Source organism: Kryptolebias marmoratus, linkage group LG3 (assembly GCF_001649575.2).
Source record: "Kryptolebias marmoratus isolate JLee-2015 linkage group LG3, ASM164957v2, whole genome shotgun sequence".
In the NCBI taxonomy this organism is placed as follows: domain Eukaryota; kingdom Metazoa; phylum Chordata; class Actinopteri; order Cyprinodontiformes; family Rivulidae; genus Kryptolebias; species Kryptolebias marmoratus.
In genome coordinates, this window is record NC_051432.1 from 18145953 (window position 1) to 18165156 (window position 19204).

Below are 19204 nucleotides of genomic sequence, written 5' to 3' on the forward strand. Positions count from 1 at the left end.
AACATGTATTAAACTGAAGGCGGCAGCTGGAGAAAATCCACTCATGCATGAGGAGAATATGAAATTGTACTTCTGTATTTGTAATTTCCACAAACTGATAAACTTCAAGTTTTCACAAAACTCTAATAATATCCACAAGTGTGTTAGTAAGTTAAAAAGCTAAGAATATTTTAAGTTTTCCTAGCTGTTTCAGAAATTATTTTTTAAGGGTAGTTCCAGTGTTTTGATTTTAACATTTTGAAGTTTACAATATATAATTATAGTCAGTTTTTATCTGAAAATAAAATAAAACACAATAACAATTTAAGGGGTGAAGATTAGTACAGAATTAACAGTTTAATCAAACCAAAACAGCTAAGGAGAAACAGCGGGGGTGTCTTCTTCTTTCTTAAATAATATATCAGGCAAAAAGTTAGATTTTTTTTTTTTTTACAATATCCTGCAGAGTTTCTGTTTTCCCCAACATGACTGTAACCAATTTTCTTTAACGCTCATGCTCTGTAATACAGTTCAATCTTTTTTAATCTGGGAAATGAAAACCAGTTTAACTTGTTTGGGTATGCGTGCTATGTGTGTGTGTGTGTGTGTGTGTGAATTACCGGTTCCCACAACTGTTTGTACTCTAAACGTTTCGCAGTGAAACTTACCTTTCGCATTTAAATGCTTCACTTACCTGCTCACTTGTCACTGAAGACACTAAAGAAGACTCCCTGAGGTCTGATGTAGAATATTTTACATTAAAGGCATTTTTGTGGGTTTTAAATGCTGTAAAGGGAGGATGTTTTTGTTGCTTTTCCATAATGGTGTCTCTGAGGAATAGAGAGGGTGCATTTTCTCAGAGGAGCTGTTTAATTTTCAGAATAAATCCAAGTGAGATTTAAAGTTTAATGCCCCCTGATCTGCTTTCTCAAACATAGAGTCTGCAGTGTTTGATTCCAAACAAAGCCAGAGTCTTAAATCAACAGCAGCTATAAAGGAGCGTCCAACATTAATCACACTTTGTCACTTTCTTTTATATTTCATTGCTTACTTCTCAGAGGCTGGGTACCTTTACAGTATTGCACACAGGTGAAGGCTCTGCCCCCTTGAGCCGCGCAGAGGAGTGATCCTTCATCACTCGTGTCATTGTCTATAGGAAAACACACCCTTTACAGGTGCACCAGCGTCTCAGGTGTCTGCAGAGACACAGCTGAGCTCTAAGGCACCCTGAGGATCAGCTCTAAAAACAAGGTAAGAGCTTTTAGCTGTGATTTCATTCTTTCATCACATTTTATTTCCGTGTCAGGTCAGTCACAAACGAGACATCCTGAATCTGAAGTTTTATTTCAACATGATTGACTCTCACAGCCATTTTGCTTTCTCTGATATGAATCTGAATGTGTAAAAGGTAACGGAGAGGAGCTAATTACTGTTACGCTAACAGGCTTCTCCTGAAGGGAATTAGATGAGTCACAAAATCAGTATGATTTGGTCCTTTTTGTCTCGGGAAACAACGAGCTGTTTGGGTTAATGGACTGTAGTTTTACCAATCAGGCCACTCAAAGCGTGTGCCCTCATTAACCCAGCCACACATCTGAACCATTCTTTAGAGTCTAATCGGTGCTTTAGACTCCATTCACACACCGATGCGGCACATCGGAGGCACTGAGGGGTTTAGTGTCTTGCCCAGTGGCACTTTGACACGTGACTGCTGCCAGGAATCGCATTATGTTTTTCTACACAGAAACCCAGGGTTTCTAGCCTCAGAATGAAATTATACGGTCAAATCATGACACTTTTAGCTTTTAACTTAAGAGCTCTACAAGGTACAATGTGATGGAAATAATAGAAGAAAATATTCCATTATTAGGATGCCAAACTACATTGTTTCTTACTCTTTCAATTACATAAAATAACAATGTTATATTATTAAAAGGACCAGGTTAATGTGCAATCTGGACTCATGTTGGTTAGTTAACCACTCTGCTGTGTTATTATATGTTTTATCTTGAGAAATGCATCCTGTAGGAAATTATTCTGTGGGATATTTTAAATAAGATAAAAAGATGTCATTAAAACAGGGCAACCCCTGCCGTTCATATTAAAATAAATCACTGCATCTTTAAAAGATCATTTTACTCCTTTTTGTTTCTTTGTATGTAATTTACTTCAACATTTGATCAAATCAATTCTGATTACTTAGTAATTTATTCCTTTTAAGTTTTAGATCAGCGTTTTTCTCTTTTTTCACATTTTAGTTTCTCTTTTCAAAATTATTTTAGTCTCTTTTTCCAGTTGTAATAGTGATAGGAAGCTATAACAAACAAGATTAAAAGGCTTAGTGTTTTTGTCAGTAATGGAGCACACCTTTTAAAGTTAAGCTCTGAACACAGAGAATTAGTCATAAAAACGAGGGAGTTTGCGTTTCTTTTATTCCAGTGACAAATGTGTGGAGGATTGTTGCTGAACAAACATTTAATTTGACTATTGAATGTGTAAAATGTTGCAATAAAAAAAAAAACAATGAAGTGAAACCACCGAGAACAAAACACACAAGTTTGTTGTTTTACTCGCTGCTTACCGAATGGAAACATTTTGGGGTTTTATTTCTTCATAGTTAAGATATTTATTACAGTTTAAAAAAAAAAAAGCCTTTCACTTTGAGCAGAAAACAACATTTTTTTAGCCTATTTCCTGTTTTCTTTGGATTGCTGCCATTTTAAAACAGCTCCAACCTAAATAAATCTTTTATAAACCTTCACACTGCTGTCGTGACGGGATTATTTACACAGAAATCTGTGGTTACAGATAGCAGCAGCTAGCTGTAGCACTTCTAGTGCAGCCTGGCACACTTCTGACTTCTATCAAAATATTGTAGCCAGAAAAACTGTGTGATGCAAAGTAAACAGCCGTGTGAAGGTTTGTAACATAATGAATACAACAAACATTATGAAACTTTTGAGGTTTTCAGACGACAGCAGTCGTCCACTTTCATCTCTATCCCACTTGGACTAGCCATGAGCTCATCAGTCTAGTCAGAATTAAACTCAATGTCTTCAAACTGAGGTCAGTCGAAGAGATTTCTACAACAGGTAAGATATTAATTGTCCGTCACCTTTCCACAGAACCACACCTTAAACTATATGAACTGTCACTTTAAATTCAAGATCAATCCCCACCCAAAGATTACCAGGAAACAGAGATATAAAAAAATCTGCTTTTATAAGCAAATGCCAGTTTTTAAAATTAGGTATTTTATTGACTTTTTAAACTTGAACTATTTATTTTACCTTCTACTGTTCTATGTTTCTCAAAAATTAGGATAGTTGTTTTGGTAGCTCTTTTATAAAATTAATGAACAACAAATTTACAGATTATTAGTTTACAGACAGGGCTCCAAGTACTAGTTTCTAGCTTTTGATTTTAATTTTTTTTTTTTACTTTTTGCTACGTTGTACCTCCTCCTCATACATTTTACTTACCATCACATATTTGTTCATCTGTTCTCTCAACCTGTAATTTTAATAGATTCCCAGCTTTTATCTGATCTGAAAATAAACGTTTGCCACAATTTTGGATCCTCAACCCTCTTTATGTTAATTATCGCCCGCCACGAAGAGGTGATTATGTTTTTGCCCCTTCTGTGTTCGTTTATCTGTACCATTAGCAAAACCTCTCCTGAGTCAACCTGATTCAAAATGGCCACTTAGCTAAATGACCAACACAAAAATGGCTTTAACTCAATCCTTATTACAGATATTATTGTCAGTTATGAGGTTTGACCAAAATGGCTATAACTGCGTCCCTTCTTGTCATAAAACAATCTTAATTTAATCCTCTGCTGTGAAAGGTGTAGGAATGCCCAGTCTTTAATTTATAAATTTTCCCAGAGATCCTAGCCCTAATCTTAACTAAACTCTAATCAGATGAGTAGATTAAAGTATTGGTGTAAGTTATTTTAAATCATCAGCTGTCACAGAAGAGACCCTGAGGTGGGTACAAAGAGAACCAAGGCAGGTGGTTCCCTCAAAGGAGTCAATAGTCACCAAAAATGTAAAAAAATGGGACAGAAAGAAGAATAAACTGGAATTAAACACAAAGTTCGCATCCCAGAAACATTTTCCAGAAAATTGCTAAAGTACGGACATGGGCTTGGGTTTTCATTCCTATTGTTTGGAGCTGAATGGGGTTGAGTTTCGGCATTCTTTCCACTGACCCATTGTTTCATCCTGTTTCTCCTGCTGAGGTAAAGGGCTTTATAGTCCGTCGACTGTAAAAGGCATCCGACTGCCACTCCCTGATTCCTGTTTGCAACAACCACACAGGCATGAGGGTGTAAAAGGCTCTAACAATGATCTGACAAAAGACATGCTTTTTCTTTTAGTCTGCTGCAATTTATCAAGCTCCGATACGCATCACTCGTGACAAGGGCTCGAGAAAAATCTGCCTGTGCCTTCTGCTGCCACACCGAGAAACATCGGTGTGCGGCGTTTTGTTTCTAATTTAGGAGTTGACTTGAAAACAAAGGGAAAAAAAATCGAACTTTGTGTCTTTTCCTGTGAGACCCTCTAAATCTCATGTTCTTGTTGGTGAATACTGACTTTGTTCTTTTTCTCCCTTCAGTGATTTTTTTTACAAAGGCCTCACATCCCATGAGATTGATCACATTATGAAATCACTCAACCCGTTCCTGCTGGTTTACCTACTCGGAACCATCGTCGGTAAGAGCAGATTTCATATCTTTAATGTGACACATGGTCAAAAAAAGGTCTCAAAGGGAAAACCCACCCCCAACTTTTTCTTAAAACATCAATAAAACTCGAACCGAAACACTCAGTTTGGTCATTGTATTCATTTTAAATCAAGCCCCAAACCTCCTAATTTAGCTATGGGCTCATTTGACATTTTTTTCAAACACCTAGAAAGCAGAAGACTCTTTAAATTCTTTTGGTTAAAAGCAGTTTGTGGGATTAACGCTGGCTGACAGCTTCATGCTTCTCAATTGTTCATGAATTTTCCTTTGAAAGGCTAAAACTGGCTGAAACTACGATACCAGAACAGCATGTAGTTCGAGTCAAGTTGTTTAAAGAGCAACAATTCAAGTCATCCTACAAAAAAAAGAAAGAAAAATCAACAATTAGACCCCCAGAACTTTGGGATTTATCTTTCTGAAGCAGTCCAAAATGAGCTCCAGAGTACACGAAGACATTGCATTATTTTCTGTTTCTATATTAAAATCTTATTTTAGGAGATGAATAACAAAATGACAACATTTAACAGCTTCTGCTTGGATCTTAATCTTCTTAGCACCTTGAAGAAATTAACTTTTTTAAAATTTCCCATTTTGACACTTATCATCTTATTATCTAAAATGAAAAATAACTCTTTTCTGCCATTTTTCTGATCATGAACTAACAAGAATCTCCATGTTTTCCCCAACAGGAGGATTCGGTGCCCAGGGGTAGGTTCAATAAAATGTTATCATATTAGTACAGAGACAAGAGACCATTGAGATGAACTTTTACGTTTTTAAACATTAATGCTGTTCTAAATGTTGTGAGCTATTTCATCTCTGAATGTGTGTTTGTCTTGTTTTATGGGATTGAAACCTTCAGCAGTTTAAGCTACACCACATATGACCTGGTGAGTTCTGCATCTGTTCTTATTCTTAATTTTTCTGTATGTGATGATGACGTATTGAAGAACATTTCTTTCTGGCGAACGCAGCACAGTTTGGTGCAGAGTTGAAGTAACCACAGAGGGAGGGATAAAACTGATTAAATGAAGGAACAGAGCTGTTGAAGCCAGTTTAATAAGTGAGGTAACGATCTGTGGGCAGCAGTGTGGTTTCATAAGAAAGAGCTCTTAAGATGTGATGTTTGCTTTGAGAGTCCTGATGGAGATATAAAGAGAAGATCAGAAGGAGCTGTTGTGTGTCTTTGTGGATCTAGACTACATAGATGACACAGAGCCAGGAGAGGAACTGTGGTACTGTAGGAAAAATTGAGAACATGTACATACAAGTTCGTGACAGTAGATAATGGGCTTAAGGTGGGGCTGGGAATATCCCAGGAATCAGGTCTGAGCCTCTTCCTGTTTGCAGTGAATTGACAGATGAGGTCAAACAGGAGCACCCATGGAGTATGATGTCTACAGATGACACTGTGATCTGTAGTGGGAGCAGGGAGCAGGTGGAAGAGAGCCTGGAGAGGTGGAGAGAAGAGAATGAGAGTGAAACCTGCCGAGGTGTGGTTTGGAGGTGGTGGGACTGACAAAATGAGCTGCAGGTGGCAGAGATGAAGATGTTACGATTTGGACAGGATTAGGACATGAGTCTATCAGAGGGACATCTCAAGCTGAGGGAGGGATAGTGGACATAAGGATGTTGAATTTGGAGCTGGAGATGGACGCTGCTGTGGTGACCTCTAAAGAATGCAGCATCATTTTAGAATTTGTCACTATGTATGAAAGACTTTCTAAAGGTAGAATCACTGAAAAGAATAATCTTAAGACTTATCTTATGAGGCTGAGTGAAGCACTTTAAAAAGACCAAGTCATGCTGACGGAAACACCTTTAAAGACAGGCATTTTTCTGGATGTCTGTCACAACACATCTGATAAGATACTAATGAGAAGTTGAAAAACTGACCAAAGCACATACCAACGAGATCACGTTTGGTTCGCAGCTTATTTTCACCTCAGCAGTTAGTAACACCAGTCACTGATCCTGTTATTGTACCCATGCTTCGTGAAGCAGGTTTTCCGACTCTGCCAGGAAAGAACCATAAAAATGATTCACCCTTTTCCAGGCAGCACAAGCGTCTGCGTTACCTGCTCCTGCACAGCCTGTAGTGCGAGATGAGAGCTCATGCGAAAACAATGAACATATTAGTTTTCTTAGAACTCGGTTTATGAACAGTGATAAAAAGGTTTCTCCGTATTGTCTCTCTTTGACTCAAACGTTACACAAAGCCTGTCACTCACAAGCCTGTCACTCACAAGCCTCTGCAGTTTCTTTTCTGTATCTAAAAAACAACATCTGATACCTTGAAGCTAGTTCTTGTGACATTATAAGGTTTACAAAAAAATTGAATTCAGCTAACTGAATGTCCTGACCTTTCCAACCTTATGCTACATCTAAAATAAGTTATACTGTTGAACAGCCTGTTTATTTTCCCTTAAATTGAGCCACATTTGTGAGGAAAATGCATCTGTGGGTTGAGCAGCAGAGTTGAGTGTGTGGTTTGCACCCATGAAAAACTTCCCAAATCTTCTCTGCCAAACAGCTTGTTCTGCCATTGACTCTTATTTGGTATTTTTTATGGTATTTGAGGACTAAAATCTAAAGAAACAAGACATATTGTCAGTTTAACAGTTTATTCATTCATGCTGATCTCCAGCTCCGTCACGCACTGCTGTGGGATGTGGTGGTTGTAGGTCAGCCAGTGTGGTTGTGTCGGTCACTTTGGAACAAACAGCACGTCCAAACTGATCCCACAGATGTTCGGTGGTGTTGAGGTCAGGACTGCAGGCAGGTCATTCTATCCTCTCCACTCCCAAATTCTGGAGGTAGACTCTGATAAACCCCTCTCTGTGGGGCAAACGTTGGATGGTAGAGTTCGGTCACCAGGCTGTGGAGACACTGGATTGTCACTGGTTGCTCTCAGGTGTCGACAGTCACACCCTGGGGTACTACAACCTCAAAACAAGAGTCAATAGCAGAATAAGCTGTTTGGCAGAGAAGATTTGAGAAGTTTTTCATGGGCACCACCCAGATGTTCAACTCTGCTTCCCAACCCAGAAATTAATTTTCCAAACAAATGTGGCTCCATTAAAAAGAAAATAAAAGTCTAAAACTGCTATTAGGGTAATGCAAACAAATCTAATTATATTTTTTAAAAGAATATAATCAAATAAGTCTGAACAATCCAATTAAAATGAATCTGCCCAGCACAATTAGATAACGTAAAATAACTTTGACAAAATGTGTTGATTTGACCCAAGTAAAGGTTCAGACAACAGCTGGTATGACCGCAGAAAGAAAGCCAGTGGAAATTTTCAACATCTCATTGTCTATGCACTGATTATTTAGAACACAGTAGTTCACATCAAGTGGCATTCTTGTTTCTCACGGGTTTTTTTTTTGTGGTTTATGTCTTCGATTAAAAGGACAATGCGACATCTGGCTTCCTGCAGTGTGTTGGATTACCTTCAACAGACGCAGGAAGAGATCACTTGCAGACACTGAAAGAAATACTTGAAGCAACATGGGACGTGTACACCTTCATGGTATGTTTCTGGAAGCATTTGAACTCAAGGCATGTTACACAAATTCCAGTTTGAGCAGATTGTTTGGTTTAATTATTCATTTGCCATGTCATGACATGGAACTACCCTACAATTAAATGACACCGCATAAATAAACATGTGTTGCTTCTTCTTTAAACCACTAATTCTTCATGCAAGCATTTTTAACTCATCACTGTCACCGCTGCCGCAGAAATCCAGCATGACCGGCATGCCTCTCCTGAGCCTGGAGGGAGCGCTGGAATTAAGACCCGAAGCAGACGCGCTGCAGAATGAAGCCCTGGTCAAGATGTGGGTGGAAGTCAAGATGAAACCTCTGCTGCAGTCCATCACCAAACACTTCCTGTCGTGCCTCAGCACCAAGAATTTCAGCTGCTCCACCTATCAAACCATGTACGCCTGTTTCTGTCCCTTTTCTGCTTGAACGGCAGCTGCTTTTGTGGCATTCGTTTTTGTTTAACATTCCTTTTTTTTATTAATATTATTATCTTTTGCAGCCTGAAGGAGCTCAACGAGTATTATTCTGAGATAGGTCCAGACAGACAAAAGTGGATCTACACGTTCTTCATCTACCCCTTCCTCTCTGGAGATGGAGTTGCTGGTAATGTTTTCAAGCAAAGAAATAAAACTCGTAATTAATGAACTACTTAAATAACAAAATCTCTGTTGCAATGTAAAACTCATAGTTACAGGACTGCGTGCATAGAAAGGACCAACAGAGGCAGAAAAGTTGGAGTGTGATTGCAAAGTTTTGAGATAAAGTCGGAAAAATGTTTCATATGCATCAAAAAACATGTCTTCTTGTTTACTTTTTAAAAAAATAACCATGTCTGATGCTTCCAAACCTGACAAAATAGAATGCTTTCATGTTTGAGATTATGGCAGACAGTTTGATGAGGGAAAAAACAGACTTTATCTATCTCAATATAAACAAAAACAGAAACAACGGAGGAATAAATGCAAAAGTAACAACTTGATCAACATATTGAGGAAGGCAAAAATAGCCAAATAGCCAAATTAATGACAAGTTGGAGCCTTGAGACAAGAAGAAAGTTACAGAAAACACTGATGATGGAAAGACAGCAGTGAAAAACCAAAGTCAAAGTAAAAACCATGATACAAATATTGGACAATGCAGAACCGACCTGCTGCTCTTCGGCCTAAATTTTACTGTCATCACTTTACAAATGTTTATTCATGAACAAACAAAGCAGCTAAGTTCAACTTTAAGTGACGGTTTTAGAGAATGAAAGATGATTCGATCTTTATTTGCACCTGCGCTCGTGTCGAATGAGTGTGTGTTTTCTGTGAAGGTTGTGTGAATCCAAATGAAGGCAGTGAAGAATGGCTGATGAAGAACTTTGGTGCCTTCAGCGCGATGGCCCGGCTGAACGACTTCTCCACCATCAACATGGTCTTCAGTGGAGTGAGTTCAACACACTTGTCTTTAGACTTTCTTATATTTTGAAACAACACAGGTTTTATGTTCAGAAATACTTTATATACTACTTTTTGGTCACAATATTGGGCACTTCCCTGGTACTTACCTGGTACTGGTACATACATATCTGGTACCTGCAGGAACCAGGCTGTATTATAAAGTAATTTGTTATTCTGTAGGTACCTGGTTTGCACCCAGTAAGTACTCAGTATATGCCTGGTACATAACCTTTAGGTACCCCTTATATACCCAGTATGTACCCTGTAAGCCCTCATTATGTGCTACCTACTTTTTAAGTAACAAAGTAATAATAATTTAACACCTAACTCTAACCCTCCTCCAACTCTTTGTCCACTTCTTGATCTTTTCCTTCACTTCCTGTGTTTCCCCCCCTCCAGCTGGAGGTTCTTCACCTGCTCTCTCCAGCACAAAAGGCAGAGCTCCTCCTGAGTCCCGAGGTGAAAAGTTTAGACAACGGCACTTTGACTCTGGTCCTCCAAAGTTTGATGACAGGAGAAACATTTCCTTCGACCTCTGGAAACATAACGGTGTTACCGGCCACATATGATTCCTACTCTGCACACAGCAGCCTCTCAGAGGTACGACTGCAGACCTCTTTATGTCTTTTAACATTCGTATTCTTAGATTACCCTGAAATTATTTAAATACTTTACATAATCTCCTCCTTCCTTTATGGTTTGAATAATGTTAAAGTTGACTTCTTACAACTTTATGATTAATGTCTTAACATCATTTTACAAAAAGTCACAGAAAATGAATGTATTGTTTTCGCTGCTCACTTCTGTTTTTCTCAAAATGAATTTTATGATATTTATATAAAGTTAAATTAGAAATTGGACACTGGTTTTGTGTTTGTTTAGTCAGTGGAAAACCTTTGGTGTTTTTGTTAGTTTGGTTCAACAGAACAGACAGAGTGTACTAAAAACACAAAGTCATCTTTTGTCGGATGTGAAGGCAGCGTGAAGGAACTTCTAATGTAATGACACGGGTGGCTGATGTAAACTGGTTTCAAAACATCTGTGACTTCATCCGACGTCAGTGTAAACAACTTCCGTGTCAATCCTATAATCAGTGGATCTCTTTCTCTCAGTCGGTCTGGTTGACTCTTTATCACTGTATCATGCTGTCTGTCTGAAACGAGTTTAAAATAGAGCCAAACTGATATCAGACCTCAGGGAAACATATTAATGCTCAGTGAGCTTTAAAGCTTCGGTTTCCGGCTCTCTGTTCATGGTCACCTGTCTCCAGCGAGGCTGAATTAACTCATTATGTGACGTCGCAGCGAAAACAAAACTCTTTTATATGCAGAAAACCTGTAAGCACAAACAACTATTACATCTAGACTGATCTATATAATGAAAATAATTTGCTTAGTTTCTAATACAGTTTATGCAAAACTAGTTGCTAATTTATGACGGTTAGGGAGAGATTTATTAAAGAGCAAATGCAATAAAAAAGGAGATTCCAGAAAGTTAGTTTTCCTCCTGCTTAAAGAAATAGTTCAGATTCTTTTGAACTCTGCAGAGTTCTTATAAGTAGTCAGTATCTTACCTGCAGCAGAAATCCCCCCGACCATTATTCGGCGAGTCAGACAAAAGTTTTCTCAGGGGAGACAAGCTAACGGCTAGTCAGAGCAGGATCGGTTCTGAGGCTGATTTCTGCTCTCGTAGAACCTCAGGGTCAAAAGTTTCACAGCAGTTCATTTAACTACTGTTTTGTAAACATTTACATCATCATCACTTTTGAACTACATGGTTATTTACATACAAGTAAACAGAACCTTTCTAGCTAACCAGGCTTCTCAAAGCGCTTTATAACTCAATTTATATCCTCATTTACCCATCCACACACACATTCATTCAACACTCTGCTACATCTTTACAAAGCTCATCTGAATAAATCATCCTACAGAGTCTAATCAGTGCTTTAGATCACATTTATACACCAATGGGGTACATATCGGAGGCAGTGAGGAGTTCAGTGTCTTGCCCATTTCAGCATGTGGCATAGTGGTGGAATCAAACCTTCAACTGTCTTCATGGAGGACGACTGCTCTAACCACTGATCCACAGATACTCTGTGATCAGTGACACTACAAACTGAGGCGACTGTAGTCAGTACCAGTAATGACCCTCATGAGACTTTTGTTGCAAAGCAAAACATGTTAAACATGACTGGGCCACCTCCCACCACCGTCTGGACGTAAACACCAGGTGCCCCAGGCCCCTGAACAGATCTAAAATGGATGAATGGATGGGAGAAAAAAAAACTGATTGATAAGTAAGGAGGCGTAAATTATTTCTGCATCAGATAGTTTAAAATGTTCAGCTTTGCAAATTAAAAAAAATAATAGACCAGTGCTAGTAACAGCTGGCCGTTCAACTCGACTTCTGTGTAAATAGCCACAGATTTACAGTGTCTGTAAAAAGTATTCATGTTTTAGGCTTTTATTGCTGTCATAAATCAAAATTGACCTTCTTTGCAAAAACATATCACAGTGAAATTAAATTTCTACAGAGTAAGACCAATTAAATAAAAATGTGTCATGTAAAATAAGTGATTGCATAAATGTTCGCCCAATTTAAGGATTTTAATTCAACTAAAAGATTATTAAAAAGTAGTCAGGGGATGGATGCAAAAGGACTTCTAAGACCCTGAACATTCCCAGGAGTTAAATCCATCATCATCGCTGTGAAACTAAAAGTAAAACATGCAAGATTCAAGAGGTATATTATCTATTGGGATATGAAATAAGAAAAGTTGCCTGTTTAACAAACTGAAATGTTTCTTTTTTCATCTTTTTTCCCCCAGTTTGTTAATGGCTTCAAGACAGCGTTCGCAACAGTTGGGAGCTTTGCTCATGAATTCGTTTCCTTCACCAGTCAGGTAAATAAACTCCTGCAGTCTCATCCTGGGATAGTTAAACTGACAGGCTGACTGCGAGCAGGAATGTGTGGAGAAAGTGAGACTCCTGTCCTGTTGTTTCCACAGAGGAATTTATCAGAAATCAAAGGCACCACCCTGACTCAGTTCCTGCTCAACTTTACTCTGGCTGAACTGGCGAACATCTACGAGCCGAAGAACACGTCAGACGTTTCAGAGACGCTGCAGTTTGACGTGACGAGTGTGGAGGACTGGTACCGGCAGGTTGTCGTCCCAGTCTTACGAAGGTTTTGGCCAAACGAAGCAGACCTGTTTCATCAAAACATCACACTTGCTTTCCATGAGCTGTTGTAAGTCCAGCAGATGAAATAAATATCTGCTTCTCCCCCCTTTCTGTGCCCATATGTCCCTCTCATGAACTCATTTTCCCAGCTCTTTCAAACGCAGACATTACTCCTTTAAACTCTTCTGTTCCATTAAACCTTTGTTTACTTCTCTACTTTTGTTTTGGTTAGCCATGCTGTGCCATAAGACATCTGTGCACGAGATAAAAATGCACAAACATAAATTATTTAAATTGTATAAAATAATTTTAAAGATGACAAAACAGATTCGATATATGTTAAAGGTTCCAAAGTTTAATCTGCTTAGTGTTGTAAATAATACAAGCATAATAAAACTTAAAATATTGTTGCTCCATTTCATCTCATCCACTCTTAAAACTATAAAAACAATACTTCGTATACATATTTGCCATACAAGTTGTATATTTTTGTCACATCTGGACTATGAGCTCTCTGTCGTTCACTAGTGGTGAAAATATTTTTAGTTGCAGCTTTTTTGAGTTGTTAAAATCCAACTAAAGCCATTTTAAAGAATCGATTAAATTATTTGCCTATTTGAGCTCGACTTGAGGCAGATCACATAAACCAACATAAAAAACTCCATAAATGTAATTATTAAAAAAGAAAAAAAAATGCTAATCCATAAACATGTATTCTGAAATACAATAAATTAGTAGAATGAATTCAAACCAATGATTTTGAATAGAGCTAATTATTTTAGGATGTGCTGTTTGGTTTTACAGTGCAGAAAAATGTTTTCAAAACATTTATGTGAGCAATTTAAATTCTTGTACATCTGCTCTGCCACCTCAGATCAGCTGAAAGGTTTTTTTTCCCGGAAGCTGCTGTTTCGTAATGTTGAATTTCTGACCTGAAACTTGAAAGCTTGTATCTGTTTTATGTTTTGCAGCTTTCTGGACAATGGTATGGACAATGAATCGTATGAAATCCAGGACGTCTGTAGTCTGACCCTCGATAAGGCTCCCTGCGGGGTGAGGCTTCTGATTATTATTAAAAAGTCTATAATGTCGATCTCCTGTTTTATTCGTCTGATAAAACGCTTCTGCTTCTGTCTGACCTCATCTTGATGTTCATGCTGCCAGCTGACCGATGCTGTGGAAAATGTGGCTCATGTCCTACACTGTGCCGCTCGATCCAACCTGACGCTGACTGAGACAACGGTCCTGTCGCTGATTCATGAGCTGATCAGACGATCGAACTCTCTGATGAATGATCTGTTCACAACAGTGAGTGAACTAACTCAGACCAAAGCCAGCCTTGTGCGTGGGTGTGCTTTTCTCTGCACACATCCCTCCCTGACAAAATCTCTAACAGGTGCTTATTTTTGTCCTGCAGAACTTTGAGGGGCCCTTTTTTGACATCAGCGAGATCTTCAGTGAAGGGGAGTCTCCGTCTCTGACCCAGCAGCACCTGGAGGACCCAGAATACATCAGACTGTGGTTCCAGGTCAAACTGCTGCCCCTCCTGCCGCACGTAGATCCAGACCTTCTCTCCTGCCTGAGCACCAAGAACTTCTCCTGCCTCGCCTACCAAACCCTGTGAGTTCACGGCTTTCTGAGCTGTTGTTTCTTGCTGTTTAAAGCATGGTTTCATCACATCATCTTCCTGCGTGCAGCGTGGCAGCACTGGATGAAAGCATGAGCTCCACTGATGCTGATCCGATGTACAGTCACAACATCTACAGATACTTCATCTACTCTTTCTTGGCGCAGCGCAACAATTCTGGTAAGCAGAAATATCAGCAATATAAAGAAAAAAAGAGCAAAATAACACAATCTTTTGCAATGAAATTAAAGTAACAATCCTCTAGTTACAGAAATTATCTTTATATGGTGTACTGGGCAAATAACTAGCTTCATTCCTCTTCAGAGCACAAACAAAATCTCACATTAAAAGTTAAAGACTTGCACTGAAAATGCTGCTTTTCTTTTTTTATTTAGGTGCATTAATAGGTTTAATGCGTATCATCACTGATGCAGACTATTTAAATTCCTAATTTCGATATTTACTTTGACCTACATGTTAACTGTGGTGGCTTTCAAAAACCATGCACCTTGTTAAAGTTATTTGCATTTTTTTTTGTGTAGATAAATGAGGTAAACTCATTCTACATTAACATGAATATACTGTGCAACATGTTTCAGACTCCCAGTGCATCTCTTCAGCCAATCGCAGCGCAGAATGGCTCGTGAACAACTTTGGGTCCTTCTCAAAATTTGCCTCCATCACTGACTTCTATGAGCTGAATCCTTATTTCTCTGGCGTAAGTCTGAAAAAACACAACGAAACACGCTGGATGTTTTTGTATAAAAATCAGGCTTCACCTGAGGGTTTGGTAAAAAATTTGTCTGTGAAACTGTAAAACAATCAGCTGTCTTCTCTTCTCTTCTTCATCTCAGTTGGAGGCTCTTCCTGTTCTGTCCTCAAGGCAGCTGGCCGAGCTGCTGCTGCTGCCTCTCCCGACTCCACCAGAGAAAGACGTCGTCATCGACCGGGTGTTCGACTTCCTGTTGGAGTCGCCTCAAAGGTTTTCTGAGGTCTTGCTCTTCGTGGTTGAGCTCGCCGAAGAGGTAACAGCTTTTATCAGGACACAAAAACTTATCAAACTTTGGTTTAATCCTGGATGACTGATTATAAAACTTTTTAATTTCTCAGGTCAGTCCTCCGTGTGACGTCTACAACCAAATGTGAGTACTATCAGATGGTTTAAAAATGTACCGAAGAGGGTGCTGACTAATTTCTGGCAATGTGTTTCCTTTCACTTTACATTTTCTTAATTACTTTGTCCACAGATAAAAATGATCTGCTCAACAGGTTTATCTTGAGTTCATGTTTATGGATTTGTTGAAAACTGAACTAAACTGTAATAACACAGTGTCAGCTCTCAAACATGGCAGTGGTAGCATCATGCTGAGGGGCTGTTTCTCTGCCAATTGTTCTGGTGCACAACATGGATGGAGTAACAAAGAAGGAGGACCACCTCCAAATTTGCTAACTTCACTTCAAATCAAGAGCTAGACAGTTAAAACTTGGAGACATTCGAGTGTTTTGATGTAAATGTCTTTACTGCGGAGGACAGGCTCGAGTTTCATGTTTGGGCTCCAACTCCATCACTTCATGATCATATTTCTGAGGAGCTCTCAAGTGGATGTTAGAGTGGAGGAGGGCCAAAATCTTACAGAACATGTGGAGAGTCACAGAGGAGGACCTGGCATGGCAATAGCAGATCACTGAATGGATGGACGCTTAAAGACTGGACAGGGGCGGCAGCTGAGATGATGAGAACAGGTGTAGATGGGCGGGGCAGGCTGACGATGTAAACATACTGACTGAGGAAGGAAGTGGCTGGTGGCACAGAGGACATGGCTTAATAACCAGAGGAAGCACAACAAGCAGAAAAAAAACACAAGAATCACAAGCAGAAAATAAACATGATAGCAAAAAAAGGAGAGCAAACCAAGCAATAAACACAAGAAGAATGATGGAAACGTAACTAAAAACCAGATCCTGACACAAGATTTAAAGCAAATCCAAGATTTCTGTCAAACTCTTTTTCATTCTTGTCTTGTTTGTGTATTTTGTTTTTTGCTTGTTGTTGATATGCTGTATTTAATTTTATTTGTGTGGCAGTTTTGAGCTATTGTACCGATCCATACCATCTCTGTCTGCGGGCATGGAACCAGTCATCTGGGCTCGCATTGATGACCTAATAAACATCGCACCAGAGGGTGAGTTTCTGTCTCAAGTACACACACACACACACACACACACACACATATATATCCATCCATGGATGGTCATCGGGGCCCTAGGGGCAGTCACCCCCAAACTGGAGCAGTGGCTACAACAGATCCCAGGAACAACATCAGACATCTCAGTCCAGAAATGTGCAGTTCTAGGCACAGCCAAGATACTGCGCAGAACCCTCAAGCTCCCAGGCCTCTGGTAGAGGACCCGAGCTCAGAGGATGAAACAAAGACCACCCGCGGAGGGTGAGAAGGGAATTTATATATATATATATATATATATATATATATATATATATGTGAGTTTGTATTTCTGTCTTTGTTCAGGCATTGTATTGGCATCCATTCATTTCTGTAGCCTAATTTAAATTTAAACTCAATCCATAAACCTCACCCCTAATCCAAAAATACCATTCCACCATATTAAGACCAGGCTTCGGTCCCCATTAGGACTTATCTTAAAAAGTTACTTAATTATATCAGAAAAAGTCATAAAAAAGGTAAGAAATACCAATTACACACTCAGTCAAAATGACCAAATGCATAATATCCAATAATCTCCTTTATTAATCATAACAATATAATCTCACTTCTATGTTTTTAAATGTGTAAAAAAAAATCAAACTACTACTGTTATTTGTTTTTTGTTGTTTTTAATTAATTATCTGTACACTTTGTTTTGGACAGAGTGTGTACCAGCAAACATCACAGTGAGTCTTTCTTTCTTTCTTTCTCTTTTATAATTATTCATCTGTTTGAAATTCCTTTCATTTATGAACATTATCCTTAAATGTCACTCAAATGTTTTTTTTCACAGTGCCCAGAGACTCAGATCAATGGTAAGACTTTTCTGCTGTACATAAAACTTTTATTTTTGTCACTCAGTGTGTTACCACCGCTACTTTTAGAGCTGAAATACTAGAATTAATTTATTATCTGCTGTTTGACAGGAACCAATGTCTGCAGTGGCGTCGACAGGTATTCCATTTTAAATTACTTATAGGTGACAGTTAAAATAATATAGATATCTTAATAGTGACAGGTGTTTGCTTCTTCCTTTGTCCCAACAGCTCTGATCTGCAGTCCTACCTGAACACGTCTATGCACGTTTCCTGCAACTTTTCCCTGGAGAAATATGCTTGTGCACAGGTGACTGTCTGCTACAGAAAGTGTCAAACATTCAGACTTCAGCACAGAGAAATTAAATGACATTTCACTGATTCATGCACACAGCTGGAAAGCTTCACAGCCAGCCAGCTGGCCTCTCTCATGAGGTGTGACCTGCCTGGGAACAGCAGCCACTCCAGAGTCCTCTGGAAGCTGCTCCTCACTCACCTCTCCACCTTTTTGGACCCGGCGCTCGACATCCTGGCTAATGTGGTCAGTGGCTTCTGTAACCACTGATATGGATAACTTGTCATTATCCGTTATTGTCTGTAACATGTCCTTTTTAATCTATCCCCCCTTGCAGTCCAGTGACATGATGGGCCCATCGGCACCAGAGATTCTGGACGTGATTGGGGAGCTCAGGGTGTCGCTGCTGACCGACGAGCAGCTAAGGAGCAGAGGAATAATCCAGCTGTGGTTCTCGGATCGTCTGAGTGGCTTCCTGCCGCTCTCATCAGGGAGGTTTCTGCACTGTCTGACCAACAGGAACATCAGCTGTCAGTCATACCAACAGATGTAAGTGTCTGTCGTACACAGGTGTTAATAAAAAAACTAATTTCATTCATTTATTTTTTTAAAAATCCAATGAAGAGACTCTGGATTTAAAGCTTTGATGCATTAATTTGATAACTACTAGATTTCACATTTTTTGTCCTAAATGCATTGCTTTAAATCCTATTCCATGGCTTTTCATGCTTTAATTTTCCAGTTTCAGATGTGTCATTTAAGACTTAAAAAAAAGAAAAAAAAAATCAAATCCTGTTGTAGAAGGTTCCTCCTACTTCCCTTTGGACACTGGATGACTACTATAGAAACTATGTTTATTTTGTTTGTATTATTAGCTGAATAAATATCTAGAGTTTTTTAAAGTTAAAAATAAATGGATCAACCAAACAAACAAACAACCTCAGTTTGTAGAAACAGAGTTTGATTCTGAGCAGATCCATGAGGTGAGGGCTAGTCCGAGCGGGCCGGGATTAAAGTGAATTTCTGCTCTTAAAACTTTTCCAAAATCCAAAATTTCCTGTCATTTATGCAAATGCTATTCTATGAACCTTTACACTGCTGTGAATTTTGCACTTCATGGTTATTTTACATAGAAGTTTGTATTTTTTTTTTGCATGCACAAATAGAAGCAATAGCATTTTTGGTGCAGCCTGAGAGGCACGTCCTGCAGAAATATCATTGTATTTCTGCTGGAATAGCCATGTAATGTGAAACTGATAGCAGTTAAAAAGGTTTATAAAACAGCATTCACATGAAACACTCTTGAAACCTTTGATAATGAAGCTGTT

General features: G+C 38.9%; 1 protein-coding gene across 3 annotated transcripts in view; it reads left to right on the plus strand.

Moving 5' to 3' along the window:
* The first annotated feature begins 1103 nt into the window (after window positions 1–1103).
* Window positions 1104–19204, plus strand: part of LOC108240542 — a 33101-nt gene continuing 15000 nt past the window's right edge. For 2 of the 3 annotated variants that reach the window (XM_017424129.2, XM_017424296.2), the window contains exons 1-25: window positions 1104–1230; window positions 4603–4700; window positions 5422–5440; window positions 5595–5622; window positions 8149–8268; window positions 8480–8679; window positions 8784–8887; window positions 9600–9712; window positions 10126–10326; window positions 12560–12634; window positions 12740–12981; window positions 13886–13967; window positions 14079–14222; window positions 14332–14534; window positions 14612–14721; window positions 15141–15259; window positions 15396–15566; window positions 15652–15683; window positions 16627–16724; window positions 17430–17452; window positions 17560–17581; window positions 17693–17720; window positions 17813–17891; window positions 17976–18122; window positions 18214–18425. In XM_017424129.2, the coding sequence (XP_017279618.1) occupies window positions 4649–4700; window positions 5422–5440; window positions 5595–5622; window positions 8149–8268; window positions 8480–8679; window positions 8784–8887; window positions 9600–9712; window positions 10126–10326; window positions 12560–12634; window positions 12740–12981; window positions 13886–13967; window positions 14079–14222; window positions 14332–14534; window positions 14612–14721; window positions 15141–15259; window positions 15396–15566; window positions 15652–15683; window positions 16627–16724; window positions 17430–17452; window positions 17560–17581; window positions 17693–17720; window positions 17813–17891; window positions 17976–18122; window positions 18214–18425 (2624 nt within the window). In that variant the 5' untranslated portion in view covers window positions 1104–1230; window positions 4603–4648. The remainder of the gene's footprint in view (window positions 1231–4602; window positions 4701–5421; window positions 5441–5594; window positions 5623–8148; window positions 8269–8479; window positions 8680–8783; window positions 8888–9599; window positions 9713–10125; window positions 10327–12559; window positions 12635–12739; window positions 12982–13885; window positions 13968–14078; window positions 14223–14331; window positions 14535–14611; window positions 14722–15140; window positions 15260–15395; window positions 15567–15651; window positions 15684–16626; window positions 16725–17429; window positions 17453–17559; window positions 17582–17692; window positions 17721–17812; window positions 17892–17975; window positions 18123–18213; window positions 18426–19204) is intronic. The other variant, XM_017424214.2, reaches the window with a different exon arrangement.